At 37.3% G+C, this 22119-nt stretch overlaps 2 protein-coding genes across 3 annotated transcripts in view; both read right to left on the bottom strand.

The window, feature by feature from the left end:
• The window catches only part of LOC122719054 (titin-like), a 68601-nt gene extending 59384 nt beyond the window's left edge, over positions 1-9217 (bottom strand). The window contains exons 1-3 of the mRNA XM_043944581.1: positions 8968-9217; positions 7364-7505; positions 30-330 (exon numbers count right to left, since the gene is read on the bottom strand). Of these exons, the coding sequence (XP_043800516.1) occupies positions 30-330; positions 7364-7505; positions 8968-8980 (456 nt within the window). The 5' untranslated portion in view covers positions 8981-9217. The remainder of the gene's footprint in view (positions 1-29; positions 331-7363; positions 7506-8967) is intronic.
• Positions 9218-10814: 1597 nt separating this feature from the next.
• On the bottom strand, positions 10815-21910 carry LOC122719080 (muscle M-line assembly protein unc-89). 2 transcript variants are annotated; one of them, XM_043944618.1, is made up of 9 exons: positions 20885-21910; positions 17957-18354; positions 17202-17424; positions 16839-17126; positions 16169-16296; positions 15891-16063; positions 15115-15469; positions 14237-14663; positions 10815-13661 (listed from the first exon to the last, which is right to left on the bottom strand). In XM_043944618.1, exons 1-9 carry the CDS (start codon positions 20964-20966, stop codon positions 11461-11463), a joined length of 4275 nt encoding a protein of 1424 aa, XP_043800553.1. In that variant the 5' UTR covers positions 20967-21910; the 3' UTR covers positions 10815-11460. The 2 variants fall into 2 exon arrangements, with proteins under 2 accessions (XP_043800553.1, XP_043800554.1); XM_043944619.1 differs by having other exon boundaries at positions 10816-13661; positions 17957-18336; positions 20885-21909.
• Positions 21911-22119: the final 209 nt, after the last annotated feature.

Here is a 22119-nt window from a genome sequence, read left to right on the forward strand (position 1 = left end):
GATTAATTAATTGATCAATGAATAATTACCTTCGGTGTGGTCGAACTTCGAATTTCCACGAGGAATCTGGTCCTGGTGCCAACTTTAACAGCAAGGTCTGTCAATCTTCGAAGGAAGATCGGTGGATCACCCTCTTCCGAGACGGCCTCGTCCACGCTGAGATGAATCTTTTTGGAGGATCCTTTCTCGAATCCTTGGCCAACTCTCGTGGCCACAAGAGCGTAATGTCCAGTGTCGTCCTTTTGCGACTGCTTCAGGGTCAATTGGACGACGTTCCCCCTCATTTGCACCCTGTATCTGTCGGACGGTATCGGTACATCCCCGCGTATTCTGTAATTAGATCAAAAATCGTCGTTGAAAATCTGATTAAACTCTGTGAATGTTATATTATACTTTTTAAATGAGTATCATAATTAAATGATATATAAAAATCTTCATAATGTGCTATACATTTACGTCATTTTGAAAACTTAGGAGTTAAATATTTTATTGTACTATTAATAATATTATCTATATGTCTTTTGATCTTTGATAAAACAAACCGCAATTTTTCGTAATTTCTTGGAAATTATTAATAATTTACGATTTACACGCGTTCAACAGTGATTTATTCTGGATTAGAAAACATTTAAAAATTGTATTATATTGTAAAAATAAATATTTATCATATTTTTTATTTGTTTAATAATAATAGCAATGGTTTTAATATTTAATTAATCATCGAGATGCACGCCACCTTTGACATTTACTATTGCTATAATATACGTAGACATTACGTGGGAGGCAGGAAAATTTGAAATAAGTTAAAATAAACACCAGTGGACTAAAATATTTTCTTTAAATTCTTCCAATTAAATTATTCCAATATTGTTCGAAACAAACAGTAATTATATTAACGATTTGAATAAATTTCAACGAAATTTAATCTTCACGAAATATACATCCATATATCGTTGAAAGTATCCCAAAATATTAAACGCTCTATTTTCACTATTTGTTAATTTGTAAATCGTAAGATTTACATTTCACAAATTGAACACAATTCTAAATGGAATCGGGTAGCTATAAACCCTCGTCTTTCTTTCATCGATTATCCAATCATTCACGGAATCACATGAAAGACAGGTAACCTCGTGGATAACACTAGTGAGTTACGATTTCTAGGTATACGTGGGCGTTCTATAAATACCGTTGGAACAAATCGCTTTTGCTTTGAAACAACAGACCAATGGAAACGAATTCTAACATCTTATGTACACATTCCATACATTTCTAGCTTTACGAATCTAGCAACTCATCGAGATTTCATTTCGGGGTGAAAAGAGTGATATTGGTAATATTTTGTAATTTTTTAAAAGTACAAAAATTAAATTAAAAGAATATTCAGAGAGATGTTCATTAAGGTGTATACATTTTCTTTTTTTGGATAGGAATAAGTGAGCAATAAAATCATTTTGAATTTGAATTATAAAGAATGCAGTAATAGTCAGCAACAAATAGTCAATCAATATCAATCAAAAAACCCTAAAATTTTTGTCTACAAATCGTACATAAAATTACACGTATAATAAAATTAATGAGTATCAATTGTTTAAAAAGAATATGGATAAAGAATAAAATTTTTTATTATCAATAGAAACATAAATACTATTTATATATAGCCACGTAACATTTGCAAGTAACAAGAAACTAATTTACGTGTATCGTAAAAAAATTTATATTCGATTTCCCAACGTTGAATCCTTCATTTCGTCATCCGTGTTAAAATTATTCCCAGTCACATTTCTCTCTTCATTCATTCAAGAAAACCGCACTGCGATATGAATGGTGGTTGAATCATAAAAGCATGATGGAAATCATAATTTTTTCCTTGCTCAAAAGATCGCATGCATATGTATATTAAACTCCTGTCCAATTTGACCTTCTGAATTATTTAACTGAGATAATTTAATTTAACTTTATTGATCGATCTATTCACGAATATATAGACTCTCACAAGAGACTGTATTGCCTTTGAGGACAATTATTCCATCAATTTTCAATATGAAAAAACTCACAAATTCTAACTGAATCTATTGATCTTTAACTACCATAAATCTCCATGTACAGAAAACATGATGACGATGTTCAAACCGATGGATTAATTGACAACGAATCGATTTGGCGAGAAAGAGAGAAGAAACGAAAGAGATAGTACTAATAGCCTCGGACCAACGATCGATTGGAAAACACAGACGAATCGGTTGCCAGCAAGAAAAGTAGGAACACTTTCTAATGGAACGAGGTCGGTTTTGCAATATCCAAATGCCAATTTCCGCCGGGGGGCGATGGCCGATGTCCAATCGGACCGGCGATCATCCTCTTTCTTCTATTTTTTCACCGGTATGGCAGACGGTCGAAAAGATTCTATTATTTGCGCCGCTCATTCAATTCGTTCGTATAGAAAATCTTCGTTTGCGCAATACCTTGTAAAATTCGCGCCCTTCTCGACCTCGGGGAGGCGCGTGCACAGGCGCCTCTCCTCGCCGAACCCGCCGGTGACGCAATGTCTATTTCGTCTAACTAAATAAATTCAACGTTTCGTGATCGATCTGATCGTCGTTTTCTGTTACCAAGGCTGCGAAACAAATTGCAGGGATCGATGAATGATGAATCCGTTTTCTCTCTTGGAAGAATCATTGGAGAAAATTTGAAATAATTTGGGACCAAGTATCTTAATTGGGATATATTTCCAAGTAAGGAAACACTGTTTTAAAATGTTGTTTCATTTAATAAATTTGTTTTGGGGAAAATGGATAAAATGTTTCAAGATTATTCGAAAATATTGTTTGATTAAAATGTAATAAGAAGATAATATTATACAAAACTTGTAATAATATTCTTTTAAAGTGAAGAAATTTATTATAATTTTAATTATATTGAAGCAATATCGTATTCATATCAATTTTCCATCGAGATAAAGCTGTTTGTTTCGAGAGTCAATTGTATTACTCTTTCGATATAAATAAAAATATTATTGTATATATATATATATCATTCTCGTCGAATAACTCATGGGATCAAAGTAAACGATAACAACAAGAAGAAAGGAGATATCTTTATATCTATCACAATCGATCACAACTTTGCTCCAAATCTGCGGAAGATATCCAACATCGTATCAAAACGACAGAAGAAGGAGACGGTGTTTCTAGATCGTAGAAAGATATCTCGATGATCCAAACCGTCCAAAAAATCCGGGCAATACGCGCGTTTCCCGCGGTCCAACGACACGTTTGCGTCGCCATGCTTGCACGGCCGTGTAAAAAGACGACGAAAATAGGGCAGTAGAGCAATGCCAAGTGTTTGAGGCGCTCTAGATCATTTGTTTGCTCGAAATACGTTGGAAGCGTGCAACCGATTTTTATTTAGACGCTTTTAGACGGAGAATGGAAACGTGCAAGATCTCTCGATACGCAATATAGTCTATGACCATCGTTCCCTAAGAACAGTCTCAATAAAACGATTCCTGTTGATGAACACTCTCAAAACTTCTATGATTCGTATTTTAAGACTTTTACGGGATACTTATACAGAGGAAAGAATTTCGATGGAATTTCAATTTGAATTTTAATTTTTAGACGCTTCATAATATAAATAAGTGAATTTGAAATTCTTTCTAGAATGATTTATATATAGGATTTATACGATTATTATATTTAAATCGATCAATTTCAAAATGAATAATAAACAATTAAAATAGTTACACGAATAATTTCGTTCGAGATTATTACAAAAGTTTAAACAATAATGAAAATCGTCCTACCGGTATCCAGAACGTTCCCTAAACGATCCCGTAATGGAGTGTTGTTTGTTGCCATTGGCGCATTTGCAACAGTCGCTTCCCATCTTCCCACGAGGCGCGAGGTCTTACCACACACTTTTTTCTTTTTTTTTTCCACCACTCAATCAAGATTCACCACTCACAACCAATCCAAAACTATTTATCACTCGCGAGTTCCTCGAACCTCAAACGTCCCGGGTGGATCGAGGGTCGAGCAAGGGTCGAAGAGGCGGATGAAATCCGAACCGATGCATCGATCCTTCCTCTCGCCGCCGCCCACCCTCATCGATGCTTATTCGATCGGTGAACGTTGATCACGGACGCCTAATACGCATTGGCCTCACCGCCAATGCGTTATTTATCGATCGCGATATCGACGGTGACAGGGGCGCAAAAATAAAACCGAAAAGGCGTCCTCTCGTGCCTGAAACGTATTCTCGATGACTTCACCTCGACTATTGGAACCCCGACATCGCACCTATCTATGTCATTCTATGCTCCATCGTAGTAGCATAACCGTCGTCAATAATAAAATATTCACACTTTCATCATACGTTCACTCTTCCATCAATTCGACGAATTTCTTCTTGCACTTTCTTGTTACTTTCGTTATTCGTCCGCTGTTCACTTATTGATACATAATAAATTCGATTCTCTGCGTCAAAAGGGAGAGGGAGGGGGAGAAAGGAAGAAAGATTTAGATATTTAGAGATGCCAGAGAAGGGGAAGGGAGGTAGCGTCCGATCGTCGAGCGATCTGTCAGTCTCGATCTCTTCGCTCAGATTCTCTCTGTTCCAATTAACTCTTCGTGTAAAATGTTTTTAGAGTGGGGAATAGAGAAGAGAGGAGGGAAAGAGAGAAAGAAAGAAAGAGAGGAAAAAGAGAGAAAGAGAGAGGTTCGAGCTGATTTTTTGGCCGCTCGTCGATCGTCGCGACGCTCCCTCGGAAGACTGATAGCGAGATGCCGGAGGAGGATCGTCCGCGCCCGATTTTCCACCTCCACAACAGCCACCTTCCGCTACAGTTCGAAGGAAACTATAAGCAAGCGTCGTCCACCATCCTAGACGCGAGAGAAACCTCCAACGGGCAGCGCCACTTTCGTCTTTTCGCGAAAATTTTCGCGAGCTAGGTTTAGATTTAGATTTGCATTAGGCGGAGGGGGGGGGGTGGAGGAGCGTCAACGCTTGCCGGAATTTTCTTAACCACGTAGGCGAGAGGGAAGCTTCCGTCGTCGGTGTGACGTAGCGTCTGAATGGTCAGGGGAAGCGTACTCCGCCTGCCAACAGATGCGAGTACCGATTTTCGAATGTTTTCCATTTTCTATGGGAGGAACTTTTCGTTTGGAACTGACTCGACGACGGCAGGTTTTTTTGAGCGATTGGTTTGAATGTTTTGTATGAAAAATTAATTGTGTAATAATAAAAATCAGTTTTTTATTCTTCTGATGAAATATCTCACTCACTTGAGATTGAAGGAAATTTCTTTCCAATTCTTACTCTAAGTAATTCTTTATTAAGTCATAGTTGTGATTATAATTTTCACTCCTATTTAAGGTGTTTGTAACAATAAGAGTTAGTCTGAATTTTAAATGTAATTTGGATATTTTAGATCGCGAATTATTTGGAATGGAAATTTATGATACTTCAATAGATCCTTATCTAATATATGGTGTATAGAAAATTTTATGTGTCCAGAATTCTATTAAATTTGCAAATTGTTATTATTTGATCTGTTTCTAAAATAATTTTGGACAAATTTGGAAAAGAAATTGAGGTTTTTCATTTTACGATTTTATTAACAGAAAATATTTGAAATATAAATGTTTGATAATTATATATCCTATAAATGTGACTTTTCTTTGACGAAAAGGGTTGGAGAACGAGGCAGGAGCAAGTAATGTGATTCAGATGACAAATTGTTCGAAAAAGACGACAAATATCATCGATCCATCACTCTTCTTGTCTTATTTAAGCGGCGAGACTAGATGAGGTCATGTTTTGCGTTCCCAAAATAAGCGTTCAATATCTTTCACCTTCCTAGACGAAATTTATTATCTTAATGATTGCTAAAAAACTACCTCGAATTGAAAATTTTCATATTTATTAAGTAACTCAATGCATATTTTTCAAAAATTATTATGCAACTTTATAGATCTTAATAGGCTCATAATTAAAATACGAGTTTTTAACATTAAGTAATATCTTTAAGAAAGATTGCACTTATTATACATTCTCTTTATAATCCCCAAATAGACACCATGACACCTAATAAATTAAATTAACTGACATTCATAATGAGCGTAACTACAATCTTACTGTATGACTCTTGTTATATTAAAAAAATTTTAATTCTATTACTTGAATCAATTTAACTTGAATCAAAGATTCCTGTCTAAAGCATTTCTTTCATAATTTAAAGCGTTAAAACGATCAACAGTTTCAAACTTTCAATCGACACGATATCACAATTGATATACTTCTTTCTTCTTTTCTTCTCTCGTTGAAGAAAAATTCGATGAAGAAATATTTTCCTTTCTCCATTATGAAAATTGGAAATAATCGATCGATTACGTTTCTGGCATTGGAAAATTTGAACCGGGAATTATATGCAAAGATTACACGGGACGGCGGTGCAATTTGGTAACTTCGCGAAAATTAAGTGCGCGACAGCTCGAAATAAACTGCGTTCGATCCTTGGCACGTTTCAAGGTTTCCACGGAATTAGGGCCAATAGTCGAGAATGAACGATAACGGGTAAACGACGATACTCGATCATTGTAGTACGAGGCGAAACAAAACAGGGGCCGTGAACCCGCCATTCGAACAGCAATGTACTCGTAAAGTAGATTCTACTTTCACGTTATAATTATTCTTGTTGAGTAATTGTAATCATGCGTCGTGTGTAGTAAACTATGGAATTTGTTTGAAAAGTTTTAAATAAATATTTATCGATTTATTTCGAATCTAAATTTCATATTGTAGATCTGTAGAAATTTTAATTTTTAGAAAAAATTTATTCAAAAGAGATGAACAAACTTTTTAAGATCGATCTAATTATACGACTTTGACGATAGAATTAAATAAATGTGTCGAACAAGATCAATCAGAAACAGATTAATTTATTACAAATTTCTTCAAAAAGAAAGAGCAAAATGATTATTTGACCAATATTAAACACACATTAAATTCATCAGAACAGCAAAGTCTATCATATCGATGAGTTATTTGTTATTATATTGTCATAAATATATTGTCATATTATATTGTTATTATATATATTGTCATAAAAAATAACAATTCGACACGTAAAAGGCAGAATAATTGATAAATTAAAATCCACGTCAAACGAGTTTATCACAGAAATCATTAATCCAAATTGAACTACAAGCTTCTTCAAAAAGGAACAAATGACCATACTTCAGTAAACAAATGCTTGATTATTATTAAACCATCGAAATCGTTAGAAGGTTGGAAACATTTCTATCACTTCATCCAATATCTAAATATTCGAGATAAATTAAAATAAAGAGATAATACTTACAGTTCAAATCGTAGCTCGTCGAAAACATCGGACCATCGTAATCTCGGCTCGATAACGATGTCTTCACCGACGCGTCCCTGAACCGGAAGTGCCTGGTCCGGGTCCAGCCATCGTGGCGGTCCTTTAGCTTTCGTCATGTTGTCTGTAACCAATTGCACATGTAATGAAACAGATTAATAATAACGATTACTATCTCTTTTTACAATAAAAAATTTTGCATAGAAATTCTATTTTCATAAAATATAAGATTATTTCAATTGTTAAATCGATAAAATTATACGATAATAAATAATAATAAATTAATTAAATCGACTATTTATTGGAAGGTGAATTGGAAGGAACATTTTGAAGGAAGAACCGTGTTCCCTTTTCAATTAAATGACGATATACTTCAACTATATACTTCAACTATTTACTTTTCAATTAAATGATGATATACTTCAACAATATACTTCAATTATTTATTTTTCAATTAAATGACGATATACTTCAACTATATAAAATTTCCTATTTTATGGTGAATGATTTTCTTCTTACGCGCAATCATTTCGAATTTCTTATAATTTTACATTTTTTTTTTTGTAATTTTATCGATTTCGAATCGATATCCATATATTGGAATCTCCTTCGATTTTTGGTATGGTTTTCAAATATATGATATTGATTCGAAGAATCAGAGGAGACGAGATCCGATATATTCGCAACGACGTTCGAAAATTTATTATTCGCGATCGCTATCTGGTATTCGGCCGCTCACGTGGTCTCCAAAATGGCCACGGAAAACGTACGCGCAGACGAAAATCGCGGGCGTAAATATAGACGTCTGAGCGGTGAAAGCCAAGATGGGAACCGCTTTGGAAGAATATAAAACGTGGCCTATCTCTTCCCATCCGTCGAATTTATATACATTTCGTTTGATGTAAAAAATTCGCGAATTCGGAAGGAATTCCGAGCGCCCGGCATCCCTGTAAATAAATACGGTAAAAAAAAAATAAACATGGCCGCGACACTTGGTTCCATTTTCAACGCGACGCTCATCACATTTTTTTTCCCCAACTACATCCTCGCGTCGTCGTTCCCTGCCGCGATTGAAATGCCCGGTTAAAAACAGTTTTGCTCTTATTTTTAAACGCAGATTCGTAAACGCGTGTTATTACCGCGTATAAATACCGAGCCTTCGACCACCGGCAAGCCTCGAGATTTTTATGTAACAAATCGTGGAATTACGATTACAATTACGTTGATCGATACTTGAAAGAATCCTCGAAATGTTCAACACCAATCTAAGAAAATTTGTGTGAAACGTCATCGATGCATGATTTCTATGGAAACGGAGAGAAACTCGATTTCTATTCCATCTTTTCGATCGAGATGAATCGTGTCGAATTCGCGATATTCCGATTTTTCTTTCATTCTATCTCGTATACATAACGAAATTTACAACAAGATAGATAACATAAAATCGATGAAGTTTTCGTTCTCGCAATATCGAGAATCCCCTTTCATTCTAAGACTTTTCTTTCTCGAGAAACTTTCTCTTTCTGTCTCTCTGAGACGCATATTCGCGAATCTAAGAAGCGTTCTAATACGCGGCAACCGCTTACCTGTTAAGGTCATCTCGTCAGACGTTGGGGAAACCGATTCCTCCTCGAATTGACATCACTCGCGAAGGGGGAACACTCGCGTTCGATTGATTGACGACGAATTGAGATGCAACCTGCACGTCCTTCCGGTCGCGGCGTACGCCGCCTCGGCCGCCAAAGAAGCTTCCGTCTTCTCCCTTCGACCGTGCTCCTCTCTTCGCGCTGGTGACCCGTGGCACAAGCACACCCTGCGCCACGAAATCTGACGGCGGGAGGCCCTGCTCCGGTCTAAAATCGTCTCGACACGCCACTCTCGGCTTCGTCGTTTTAACGAAACGCGCACATGCGCGGTAGGGGCGAGCCGAGCTTCCTGTACGCCTCTTTCTCCCTTTCTCCCCCTTTCGAGAGGAACGCCCCTCCTATCTATTCTCCTGATGTAACCCGGCGCATCGCTGTTTTTTTATCTTTGAATAACTTTCACTCTCTCTCTCTCTTACAAGTGGTGAGATTTGACTTTCTTCTCTTGTTTCTTCTTTTTCCCTCCCGCTTTGTTTTGGATTTTCTTCTTCTTCTTCTTCTTCTTCTTTGGATTTGGTAGATAATCGGTATATAGTGGTTATTATTGTGGATCTAACGCGACCCGGCGCATTTCGTAACTTGGAATAATTTTTAATCTTCTTCTTCTTCTTATAAGTGGAGTTTCTTCTCTTTTTTCTTTGGTTTTTTCGATTTCTCGATTTTGGTTTTTCTTTTTGGAGGTAATTGGTTATTATTGTGGTAGCTTTCTATCTATCCCTGACGTGACCTGGCGCATTGCTTCGAATAATTTTGAATTTTCTCTTTCTCTCTCGGGCTACGCTTTTCTTCTTTCTTTGACCTTTTTTTTTTTTATTTTATTTTCGATCTGAATTTCGTTTTTGGATTGTAAGATATTAGATTGGTAAGTTTTTCTAAATAATAGAATTCAAAGAATTTCACAGAGAAGTTTAAAAATTATTAAATGATTTGGAGTATCTTAAAAAATTAACAGCTTAAATATTATTATAGAATTATAGTTCACTGAATTTTAGGAGAATCATTTATACATTGTCTAGATTGTAATAACATAATATTTATGACGAATTAATTTAATTTTCATTTAAATTCTTCTTATTTCTTTTGCATAATATTCCAATCTGTCGAGTTTTCGAATGATTTTCTTATTAATTTATCATTCTACAGATAACAATATTTTAAATTTTCCACTATTTTCTAATTGTTAGTACAAATAAATATATATTTTTGATTAAAATTAAAATAAAAATATAATTGACCATTTTTACTATTTTATCTTCTAATGAAGGGGATGAATTTCTTGAATTTGGAAGAGATAATATTTAATTGACTAAAATGGAATGATTGATTTGCCAGCTAATATATAGTTTAATGATGAAATACGACGTTAATTTTGGAACAGGAGGAATTCGAGATTCTTGACTAATAATACGAATTCAGTGATTGATAAATTTTTTGCAAGATTTCTCGAAATAAAAAAATCTTATAATTTGATAATTAAAAATTTGAAACTAATGAATTCAACTATGAGCAATACGGATACCAATAATTCCGTTATCATGATTATTATCTTAAGATTTGCTTTTGTGTTAAAGTGGAGCGTCAGACTTAAATAAGGAACAGAATAGATTCCTGGCCAACAGAAACGTAATTGTCGTGGTCATGATATCGGTAGAGAGGCTTAAAATCTAGATGAAATTAAAATAGAATGTAAGGCTTATACAATAAACGTCTTGGCTAAAATTGTAAAGCGATCGCTTTATTTCTACAATTTATTTCTTAACTCTTAAATAATAATAAACATCGTGAAAGATCTCTTCTTCCTAAATTTTTATCGTAATTATTACACAAAGTATATATATATAATTCAAAATCATAAGAAAAATTTAAAAATAAAACAGAAAGAAGAATAAATTTAAATTCAACAGTTATGTACACATTTATTGCACGTAAGAATATCCATAATAAATAGGAATAAATAATAGTTACAACAAATAATAATAATAATAATAATAATAATAATAATAATAATAATAATTTATAATCATATACTATTAAATATATCTCTCTTGTAAAACATGTACTATCATTTTTGATACTCGTTCCGTGTGTAAATTCTCAAATGAAATACAACAATTGGCCCGTCATCGAACGAGCCATCAATCGATGCACCGTCGCACTTGACAGATTGCCATACGAATGCATCTCGAAGTCTACAACCCTAAAGGTCGAGAATCGGCATGTTGCAATGCCGTCGAATCGAAGGTCAAGAATTTGTTCTTCGAGCGATCATCCCGAGTAAGAGACGATGATCTCCGAATATCAAGGATTGAAAAATGTCTCCTCGACACGTGCACATCGATCCTACGTACGTACAATTTCCAAAATTTCCATAAATATTCCTCCCCATTTTTATCTCCCCGTATTCAAAATACGTCGTAAAATTTCGTCGTGTCCTCGTCATGAGTTTCGTTTCGACGACCACCACCCCTTCGACACCCTTCCCTTGATCTCATGCTGGATTCTTCTATAGAACAGAAGCGCTATGAAGGGAATCGCCAGGGTCTCCTTCTTGAACAGATAAACGTAGACAGCGGCAAGCAACAATGTCAGATCAGTTATGTACTCCACCGTCGATCTCACGTTATGCTTCGCCTCTATAGCAAGTTGTTCCTCGTTCAATCGGCTCTCCCGCCAACCTTTCTCAGACTGATACTCCCTCCCACGTGAGGTGCTCGATCCACGTCTAGAATAGGGTCGATACCTCTTGCTCTCCAAAGCTTTCTGCAGACGTTCCATCTTCGACTCGACGGGCGTCTCCGCTCTGTTCCTGTCCCTCGAATTAGATCTGGAAGGTGTCTTCGAAGAGGATCTCCTCGATCGACGACCACCTCCTTCCTCTCGAACTGATCGTTGCTCCTCCGACCCGGTCCTCGAAGGTGGCCTTCTGTCTTGGGACGGTGCACGAACTCTGCTCTTCGACGAAGATCTCGAGGAAACTCCTCCTCTTTCCGTGGACACATTCCTCGACCTCGAAACCGGGGACTGATTCCTGGAGGACGGCCTGCTCGATCGTTTCTCCTTCGTATCCCTGGCTGGAGTCGTACCTCGAGAACCCGCGACAACTTTCGTTTGTTGCCTCTCCTCGACTCTCTTCCTCCCCTCGACGTTCTCCTGCCTTCCTGACACCTCGAAACGATCTCTCCCTCCTTGATCGTCCGAGATCGAAGATCTCCTGGAACCAGCCGAATTCTCCCCAAACTGTCTCCTCTCCTCGGAGCTTCTGTAATTGTGATAACGAGCGAGGGACGAGTGCTCCCTGACTATCTCGGTGTAGTGATTGACCACCGCCATCCTCGCCTCGATGTCCTCCTCGTCCACCTCCTCCTCCGGTGTCGCTGTTCTCATCTTTGCCTGAATCCTGCGATTCTTAGCCGCTTCGCCCGCGGACAACACGCTGTCGGTGTCGGACTCGGACATAACCGGTACCCTGGCAGGCTCTGGAGTGACCTGTCTCTCCTCGCTCGCTTCCTCCTCCTCCTCCTGCTCGTTCCTGTTCAACGGATGAACGTTCGGTGGTAACGATCTTCTGACAGGTTTCTCGGGTGGGATAGGTCTGCCGAAACTGTTCACGGGGATCTGTGGCTCCTCTTTGGGCTTCTTCAGGATCGATTTTGGAACCACGGTGCTGGGAGAGACGAGGGCCACAGATCGGATCGGTTGCGAGGAAGGCTCGGTTTCAACGTGAAGAATCGGCTTCCCTCTTGGATGGTAAGTGTCCTCCTCGTCAAGCACCTGTCTGGCAAGGATTCTTGCTTTTAGAAGCTTCAAATCCTCGCTGTCGGCGCTGCTGACCTCCTCCGAGGATTCTTCCGACGATTCTACGCTCTCCTCCTCCTCCTCCTCCTCCTCTTCTTTTTCCTCTTCTTCTTCTTCTCGCCTCGTTCCCGGTTGAGATTGTTGAGTTGTTGGTTGAATTTGGTCCCGAGGCGGTTCCTCGATGCGCCCACCCTCGTTGCTCGCTGGTTGCCAGGCTATCGATTTCTCTTCCTGCCTTCCTTCCTCGACCAATGAGGAGACGTTGGTGTCGTGCCACCTGCGCAATGGCGTGTCCTCCAAAATTGGTTTATTCTCCAATCCCCATTGCGTCGCGATCGGTGACTCTGAATCGCTGGGTATATTGGGATCAGACCTTGTCTCCACGTCCAATAAGAAGGTGGCAGGGGTCAAGAGTTTCTGAGGCGCTTTGACGGTTTCCGTTTGGCTGTCGCTCAGTCTTCTACGATTCTTCTTCGACTGCCAGGTGATCAGGTTCGAGGATGGAACGGTCGGGTTGGAGAGCCGTCGTTTGAACGAGGATCTTTGGTTGTCTGAGATGTCTTCGACGCCTGTTTTGTTCGCTATCGTTGTCGCCAGCTCCCCGGTTCTTCTCTCGAGTTGGCTTTTCCTCTTAGCCAGTTCCGATGCCTCTTCAGCCGCCACTGCACGATAGAAACGTTCCATGGCACGCTCGTGGAGCAGCTCAGTGGAGCTGACCGCCTCTCTCAGGGTTTCTACCACTTGGTGCTCCACGCTGAACAGTTCTGGGAGGGAGAGGGACATGGGTGGTGGTATCAGGTCCTCGATGTCCTCTGCCCCCTCCATTGCACCCCGTTTTGCCTCTGGAAATTGGGAAATTATCGGAAAGGAAATTAATTTTTATCGTTTCAAATGTTTTTAATAATGTATTATTTTCAGTGTTTTTTAATCGAAACGAGGTGAGCAAATATTTTACTATTTTCTTCGTTGTAAATATTGACTATTATAATTCTTTATCTGCGTTTATTCATAACGAGGAGTTCTAAAAAAATTCTGAAATACTTATTGAAGTCTCTAACGCAATGTACGAATGATTGTTGAATGAAATATTTGAAACTTTTTTCGTTAAAAATTTAACATTGAAATTTCCCCTCAGTTCTCAATTTGTTTATGTTAAAATTAATATTTTCAACATAAAATCTTGATTATAAATTTATTAAATACATTTGTGTCATTTTTATGTCAATTTTTCATTCATCAAATTTTAAATCTTTGTAGCAATGTAATGCTATTAATTTCAAAATATTAATGTTACTATTATTGATCATGTATGATCATTTAAAAATACTAGTACTAGTATTTCACATGATTTCTTGGCGAATTCTGAAAAATAAAATTTCAACGAATATTCCTTTCCAATTAAATAATATCGCAATACCTAAATCTTTTCGCGTTGTGTCATCCACTTTCTTCGCTTGATCTTCCGGGTACAAAACCAGCATAAATTCCGAACTTCCGTGCATAACGGTGACATCATCCTCTCTGGGGGAGATAGGCAATCCTAATTTGTCGTACAAACTGTCACTTTTTGTTACTCGCGGTGTTTCAACCTCGTCGACGACGGCTTGCTGCTTCTTCAAAGTTAAACTTATCGATGGACGCGAATAGTTGAATGTTTCTTCTTCGTGCTGTTCTTGGATCTTGGGCATCGACAATGGAGACATGCTGCGCTCTCTGGACATGGAAACTGATCGCGAACGCGATTCTCTGAACGCTGAACGCTTGTTGGATTCTTCCATTGTAGGTGGAGTCACTGTCACGGTTGTCAATGGTATTTGTGGAGGTTCTTTATTTTGAATTAAAACCTGTTTACAACGATATTTTGTTATATTCCATTTATATTAAATTTTACAATGTTTATGAAGTGTTTATGCAAAAGAAAGTCTCTTTTTGAAGTTCATTTTTGAAGATTAATTGAACTTGTATGTGAAAAAAAATAAAGTTTTTTTAAAGAACATATAATTAATATTATGGATGATTCAATGGTGATATAATTGAATAGAGATAATTCTAAATAATAATTCTAAAAAAATTCTCTTTTCTTTTACTTAATCATTATATTTAATTATACCTAATATTAAGTAAAAACAAAATTAAATTTAATTATATAGAAAAAGAAATTTACACTGTATTAAATTTTTAAATTTTAAAAAATTCAGACTCTATGTATCTATTTTCTTTGAACTTTATATTAAAATCTAATATTTGTTAATTGCTTACATATTTAAATTTTATTATTACAGTAAAACTACTTACCTCGGTGTTTGGTAGATTCGTGTTAACAGTGAAACGATCCACGTGATTTCCAACCTGATTCTCATGCCTCGAACTGGAATGATCCTTCGATCTGGCCGGTGGAACAGGTGGCTTCGACTTATCCATTGTGTCCAAAGCAAAAGTCACCCTGCTGTCGGCTCTGGATGGCCTTCCTGTTAGTCTTTGAGCCGATATCGATCGACTAGCCGGCCCAAAAATGTCGTCGTCTCGGGCCTCCTCTCTCGTCAAACTTCTGGTTCTCTGGGTTGGAACGGCGAAACTCACTTCTCGTTTCTCTCGCGATCTAATTTCTCTTTGACTCTGCGATTTTCCGCTCAACAAGGGCGCCACTATACTGAATATTCGAAGAAATGTCGCGTTACTTATTTTTATTTAAAATTAAATAAGATATAAATATTACGAAGTGGAAATATAAAAATGACACATTTGTTTTTTGATAGATACGTGAAAATATTAATAGTTTCATCCTGATAAAGTATATGTGATAAAAATTTGAAAAATTTTACTTTTAGAAGAAATTGGAGAGTTTATATAACGAAAACGATTCTTGTTTCAAAACGTCTTCCATGATTTCGTGATTTAATTATACATAATATTTTTGCGATATAATTAACGAATAATAATATATATTATTTATAATGAATGTTTTGTTGAAGAAATTTTTTTTTTAAATTCAAAATTAAAAGATTGACAAATACATTTATATTTTTTTAAAAATATCAAAATATACGATTTTACGTATATTACAAACATACCCTCTTTTCAAATCTGGAATGAAAATTACATCGCTCTCCTCGCTTGGCTCGCTTACTCCATACGGATTCTCTGCTTTCACTCGAAATTTATACTCGGATCCTTCGATCAGCTCGGACAACGTTGCTTTAGTTTGCCTACTCGTGGTCGCCTTCAACCACACGTCCCAACCGATCTATAAAACAAAGTTTCAAAGATAATAATAATCAGTAAAAAGGAAGAGAATATAAGAATATAAATTTCAAAAGAAGAATTTTCATCGCAATTTTTTATCGCTAACTCTATAATACTCGACGATGTATGTGCCAATCTTGCAACCACCGTCGTCTTCCGGCTCTTGCCACGTCAATGACACCGATCTTCCTAACGTCATCGTGACTGTCGCTTTTCCAGGCGCAGCAGGTCGATCTACAAACAAAAAGAAATACAGAGCATTTTATTTTTATATTTGGATTATAATACAAAAAGCATTTATACGATAACACGATTTCACGATGGTTCGTGTAAAACCATCTGTTTATATTGCAAAGAAGAATAGAGAAATTAACGATATTTCAGAGAGAAACGTTTATTTATCAATTAAATAAAACTTTATAAAAAAATTAAAACTTTTGTTTTGCAATTTGTAAAGTTTATCCTTGTTTTTGTAATTCATATTTTCTTAAATACATTTTTCGGAATTAGATAAAATATGATGAAATTATAAAATTATCCGAGCTTATTATATAATACATCATCATAAAAAATTAATATAAATATCAGGATATATTTTCCAGAATAATGAACATTTTCAGATAATGTTAGTTTAAATACAGTAAGAAATTCGGATAATTCTAAATTGTTCAAAAAATCATTATCTTTTATATGTAATTTCAGTCTCTCATAACCTGACACTCACATTTTCAATTTAAAATTCGATTCATTAATTTTTATTCGCAAATAATAACAACCTGTCACAGTCACCAGAAACGACGACGTGTCCTCCCCAAGCTTATTTATCGCTTTAACCACGTATTCTCCTCTGTCGACTCGTTTGGCATCGGGTATCTTCAAGATCGATTCACCGTCCATCGACTCGAACACGTGTCTTTCGTCGCTCGAGACCACCTCGCCATCGTGGTACCAAATCACCGAAGGTGGAGGCCTTCCAGCTAACGACACCTTTAATCTGATCGTTTCGTCTTGCTCGAAGAGAAGGCCGTCTTCGTACTGGCGCGGAAGTCGTATCTTTGGGGGTGCTGCTCAAGGATAATAGGAAATATTATTGGAAATTTTCGTCATCGAGAAATTTTAAAAATTGAAAATTTGTAAACCTTCCAGAATTAATCTCGCTTTGGTGCTAGCATGGCCAGCTCGGTTCGTTGCTGTACATTTTATTTCTCCCTCGTCGTTGAGCGCGGTTTGATGAATGAGAAGAACGCTTTTCCCACTCTCGGTGATGATCCTCGTCCGCCTGCTGCTGAATATCTCGAAACCATCCTTGAACCATGCGATTTTTGGAAGGGGCGATCCGGTAAATCGCACCACAAATTCGGCCTGGATTTAAGATGAAATAGAAGAATTGATTAAGAGAATTATCATTTTTTTTATATTGATGTAAATTAATATAAGAGAAATCGAAAAATTAGATGATTAGTTTCTAGTTAATTTATAATTTTTTTGTGTACGAATTTCAATCGTAAGAAGATTTTTAATGAAATTTATCTTTTAATTTTAACAACATTTCATGGAACATTTGTTACAAGAAACTATATAACTTCGTATATTCAAAATGAAATAACACAATAGATATTTATGGAATTTAATCGATACATCAATTAATAATAAAACGTCGATTATTCAAAATTATTATCGAACAAGATTCGTATCTCAGGACACAGATCTAAAAAAATAATTAATTTAATTGTGTCATTCGAATAAATTTATCCTCCAGAATTCCTCCAGATAATCACTATACACATATTTGAACTTATTAACTTATCGAGGAAAAGTATCTACGTAATGATCCGTCGCCGTTATTCCAACATTTCTATTCCTTAAAAACGCGAATGAAAAAGGGGGAAATTACCTGCTCGTTTTCGAGCACGGTGGTGTCCTTGACCTCGAGGTCAAACTGGGGCGCGGACGCAACGGATCTCTGCAAGGTGACGGTCAAAGGATCGGAGATCTCGCTGGGCCGGGACAGGCCAACCGCGTTCTGGGCCCTGACCCTGAATTGGTAGCGCCATCCTGGCTCGAGGCCGCTCAAGGTCAGTTCCGGGAAGGTGCAAAGACCCGGCGTGCTGCGCACCCAATGCTGCGAGCCCAGTCTTCGATGCTCCACCAGGTAGCCGACGATCGCCGAGCCACCGTTACTCGGTGACCTCTCCCAACGAATCGCGACCACATCCGGTTGAGACTCGTCCGCTCCTGGTATCAAAATTGGCTTCCCCGGTGGCGCCGGAAGTCCTGTAGCCGAATCAAATGCTTCACTTTTTTTTGGATATTTATTTTTCTTTCTCTTTTGTCGCGATTCGTTTGGATACTGGAATGGCGAAAATGACAGAGGTATCTCGTGTTTCTTTATTTTATTTGTTGAGAGAAACGAGATAATGTAATTGTGCAGAATGGAACTTTGTAACATGTGTAATTGTTGAATTATTTTTAAACGATTTCGTAATATATTTTCTTTGTTTTAATAAATAAAATATTTGTAGATATATATATAATTATTCCCTCTATATTTTCTTTAGATTAATCAAGAATTTGAAATGAGATATTTTAAAATCCACTTTTCTTCATACTTCTCGAAAGATTCGGAAAAGAATCCAAGGCATCCAGTTTTAGACTACTGTTTATTTAATTTCGAACATACCACAGCTCCGTATGGGTAACGGACAAACATCTCGAACCATTTTCTCACCGATTATTTCACTCAACAACTTTTAATTTTTTCTCTATTTTCGATGCACTTTTTAATATGTTTAAAGATCGAAGGCGATATGTTCTATTTTAGAAAGACGACGTCGACTCGAGAAATGGCGTGAAATGGGGTTAACTGGTTAATAAGTTCGCAGAAAGTTAGCACGTGCCAGGGCGATGCTCACACGCGAAATACACGGTAGCACGCAGGTGGCGATCCCAAAATAAAATTTGAAACTCTTTGGCAATCCTAGGGCGGCTGCCTCGCTGTTCTGAGGGCACTATGAGAATTCGATATCAGACACCGGCCCGACATGTCTTCATCACTCTTCTACAACGTGCCTATCGTTTTTGAATCGATTCTTTGATTCCTATCTAAAAGTTGTGCCAATTGATCACGTATCGAACATGTGGGTTGAACAGAAGGAAAAATTATTTGTAATAAATGTTCATACATAGTAGATTCAAAGAAGTATTTACATTGATATTATTTTATAAAGAAATTTATTGAAAATTAATTAGAAAATTATGATTTTAACGAATGTTTGTGGAGCATAGAGAATGAAATCAACCAAAATTGTAAGATTCTTATGAATATACTGAGAATCTTTTTTTTTTAAATGTTTCGTAACTTAAAATTTTGGTTTATACTGTAAAATTATTATATTTTTAAAAAAATGAAAACTTTTAGTATTGATTTCAAGATATTTCAATAAAAAGAAAATTGTTTATGACATGTAATCCATTAGGTTCTTCATATTATGCAAAATTTCATTAAAAAGTTAAAATGTAATTAAAAAATAGGAAAGTGTTCAAATAAATGAATAAATATCTTCAATCTAATAATAAGAGATTAATAGTAACAATAGTGTTAACGTAAAATTATCTTACAAGTCTAAAATCTAGAATCCAACATTCTTTCGAATATTTTTAATCGTTCTAAAAATAAAAATATGATATCTTCAAGAGAAGAACTCTTGCGAAAGAAGGATTGTTTTCAATTTTTTTATCAAAACCAAATAAAAAATACTTGCAATTAGATATACAAATATCTATTTCTAATAATATTCCCTTCGTTTGAACCATCAAACTTACATTTGACAAAAAGAGATATCAATAAACGAGTTAATAGTTAAAGTTACATCGAATCCACCATAGTAAAATACAATAGAAATATAATGGAAGAATATTTTTAATCCGAACGAAACTTCACAAACGCCACAACGTTTTCCATCGTTCAACCGACCGACCAACCAATCGTCTATTAAAATAAACGCCCCCAACGCCGAGGAAGTTAATTTTGGATTACCGGTTGATTTGATAGTAAATAAATCCACGATCTCCTCGAATAAACCATAGAACCATCTTCCACTGACAGAAATACAGTCCCTCATTGACTGTACCACGAAAATTTCCAACGTGATCGTTCCAATTTCCCGATTTGATAACTCGATAATTGTTCATCCCCCTCCTCTCCCCTCAACACCATCCATCTCCACTACAGAGAAGAACGAAAATCCCCCACTGACCCAATGAACTTGCCCAATTCCCCGTCCATTAACGATCACTCAAACGTTGCGCGTTGGGCTTGATAGATATGTTGTCGGCAGAAGCAGCCTAATTTTAGATATCATCCCACTATCGAGGCAAGCCAATCAAGAGACAGGCACAGAAAGAGGCATCTACATCATTCTATACCGGAAACTCTGTGTCACCAGAGACGCGCCCTACGATCGTCACGTCTCACCTACACCCCTTCGTTCCTACACGGCACGAGCTGAACCACGAGTTTCGTTCTCTCTCTAAAGATCAAATCAAAATAACAATATATCCTCTTCTTTCGAGGCAAAAAAATATTCGAGGCGAAACAAATACATATACATATACAGTTATTCGCGCGAAACTGAAAGCGAAACTTTGACGAGTGGAATCGAAGCCTCGATCAAGATGGCGATCGACAGCCCGTCCCGGATGACGCATCGAACCCTGATCATCCCTCGGGATCGAGACTCGTCGAACGACGCGTAACGAGCAGAAACGAAAATCAGTGTATGTGTGTTGCATTATGTGTGTATGTGCGTGTGTATCTCTCTACCTGATCCCTCCCAACGTGGCCTCCTGGTGGCGGTCAGAGGCTGGCTCTTCGAGTAGTGGCTCTTCGTGGTGGCGTTGCCCATGATCGTTCCTCCTCTTCCTCTTCCACGTCGAGCCTCGCTCGACGATCACTCCGTTGCTGGCCACCTTTTCCACCGTTCCACGATCATCGAGCTTCGAAATATCCTCATCGATCACCGGATCTTATGGATCGATCGGAGGAAAGCCTCGAGGTGTATCCACGGCGAACTGTCTTCGACGATGGCTGAACCGAAGTCGAAACAGAGAAAGAGGGAGAGAGAGAGAGAGAGAGAAAGAGAGAGAGAGAGAGAGAGAGATAAATAAGGGGAGAGAGAAAGAGAGAGAGAAAGAGCGTGTTCGGCTCGATATAGCACGAGGCTCGGTGCAGTACTGGCGGACCTCTTCGTGGCCGACGACCGTGGCGACGCCAGCCTCTTTGGGCTTCCTCTTGTCGAGCTATCTTTGTCTCTCGCTCGCTTCGTCCCGCCTCGAACGGGCGCGCTTCCTAAATTTCACGAAATACACGTAGACGTGTGAAGGGGACGGTGTCTGTCCGCCCGTCTGTCGTTGATTTTGCGCCCGGGATGATTGAAATTTAACTTTGTTTTCATTGTTGTTGTTTGGGGTTATGTAAGTGATTTGGGAAGATGGCGGTCGGAATGGACCGTTGCTGACACCTCCTGCGGAATGAGAGAGTTAAAGAGGAAACGAATTTTGTCTGAAGATCGTAATATTATTGTTGTGTGAATAAATTTCTTATTACGTATACGTAGCAAAGCACAGTTTATTTGTTTTTGAGGGAATGAAAAGTTTATTTATCGAATCGAGTGGCGAGGATTAAGATTACAATTCGTTTCGAATTCATATTCTATTAGATTTGGAAATTAATCACCAAATGTATCATCTGATTAGAGGAGCATACGTGGGAAAGGATTTATTCAAAGAATAAATCGCTGGTTAATATCAATAGTGGCATAAAAAAAAGTGTAGAATTAATTTAGATATAATTAATGAGATATTTCAAATTGTGTCAAATAAATTTTCAATGACGTGAAGAAAAATGGTGTATCGAAATATTTCCAAATCCAACGAACGATCCAACCGGATGTAGCAGGTCCTCGAATTTCCGGTGTAAAGATGAACGCGATCGTGATGTCATCACCGTCAGATATTTCTTCTCCCAACTGTCTGATCTCTTTGTCTCTCTCGTTTTCT

The sequence above is a fragment of the Apis laboriosa genome, unplaced genomic scaffold (assembly GCF_014066325.1).
Source record: "Apis laboriosa isolate Shangri-la unplaced genomic scaffold, ASM1406632v1 scaffold69_cov144, whole genome shotgun sequence".
In the NCBI taxonomy this organism is placed as follows: Eukaryota; Metazoa; Arthropoda; class Insecta; order Hymenoptera; family Apidae; genus Apis; species Apis laboriosa.

What these genes read in the sequence shown, in the direction of transcription:
- LOC122719080 (XM_043944618.1), bottom strand. Translation starts at nt 20,966, where the DNA reads ATGGGCAACGCCACCACGAAGAGCCACTACTCGAAGAGCCAGCCTCTG. An exon ending in ATTCCAGATTTGAAAAGAGG is followed by an intron (nt 15,470 to 15,890) that starts GTATGTTTGTAA and finishes TCGAATATTCAG; the next exon opens with TATAGTGGCGCCCTTGTTGA. An exon ending in CGAATCTACCAAACACCGAG is followed by an intron (nt 14,664 to 15,114) that starts GTAAGTAGTTTT and finishes CGTTGTAAACAG; the next exon opens with GTTTTAATTCAAAATAAAGA.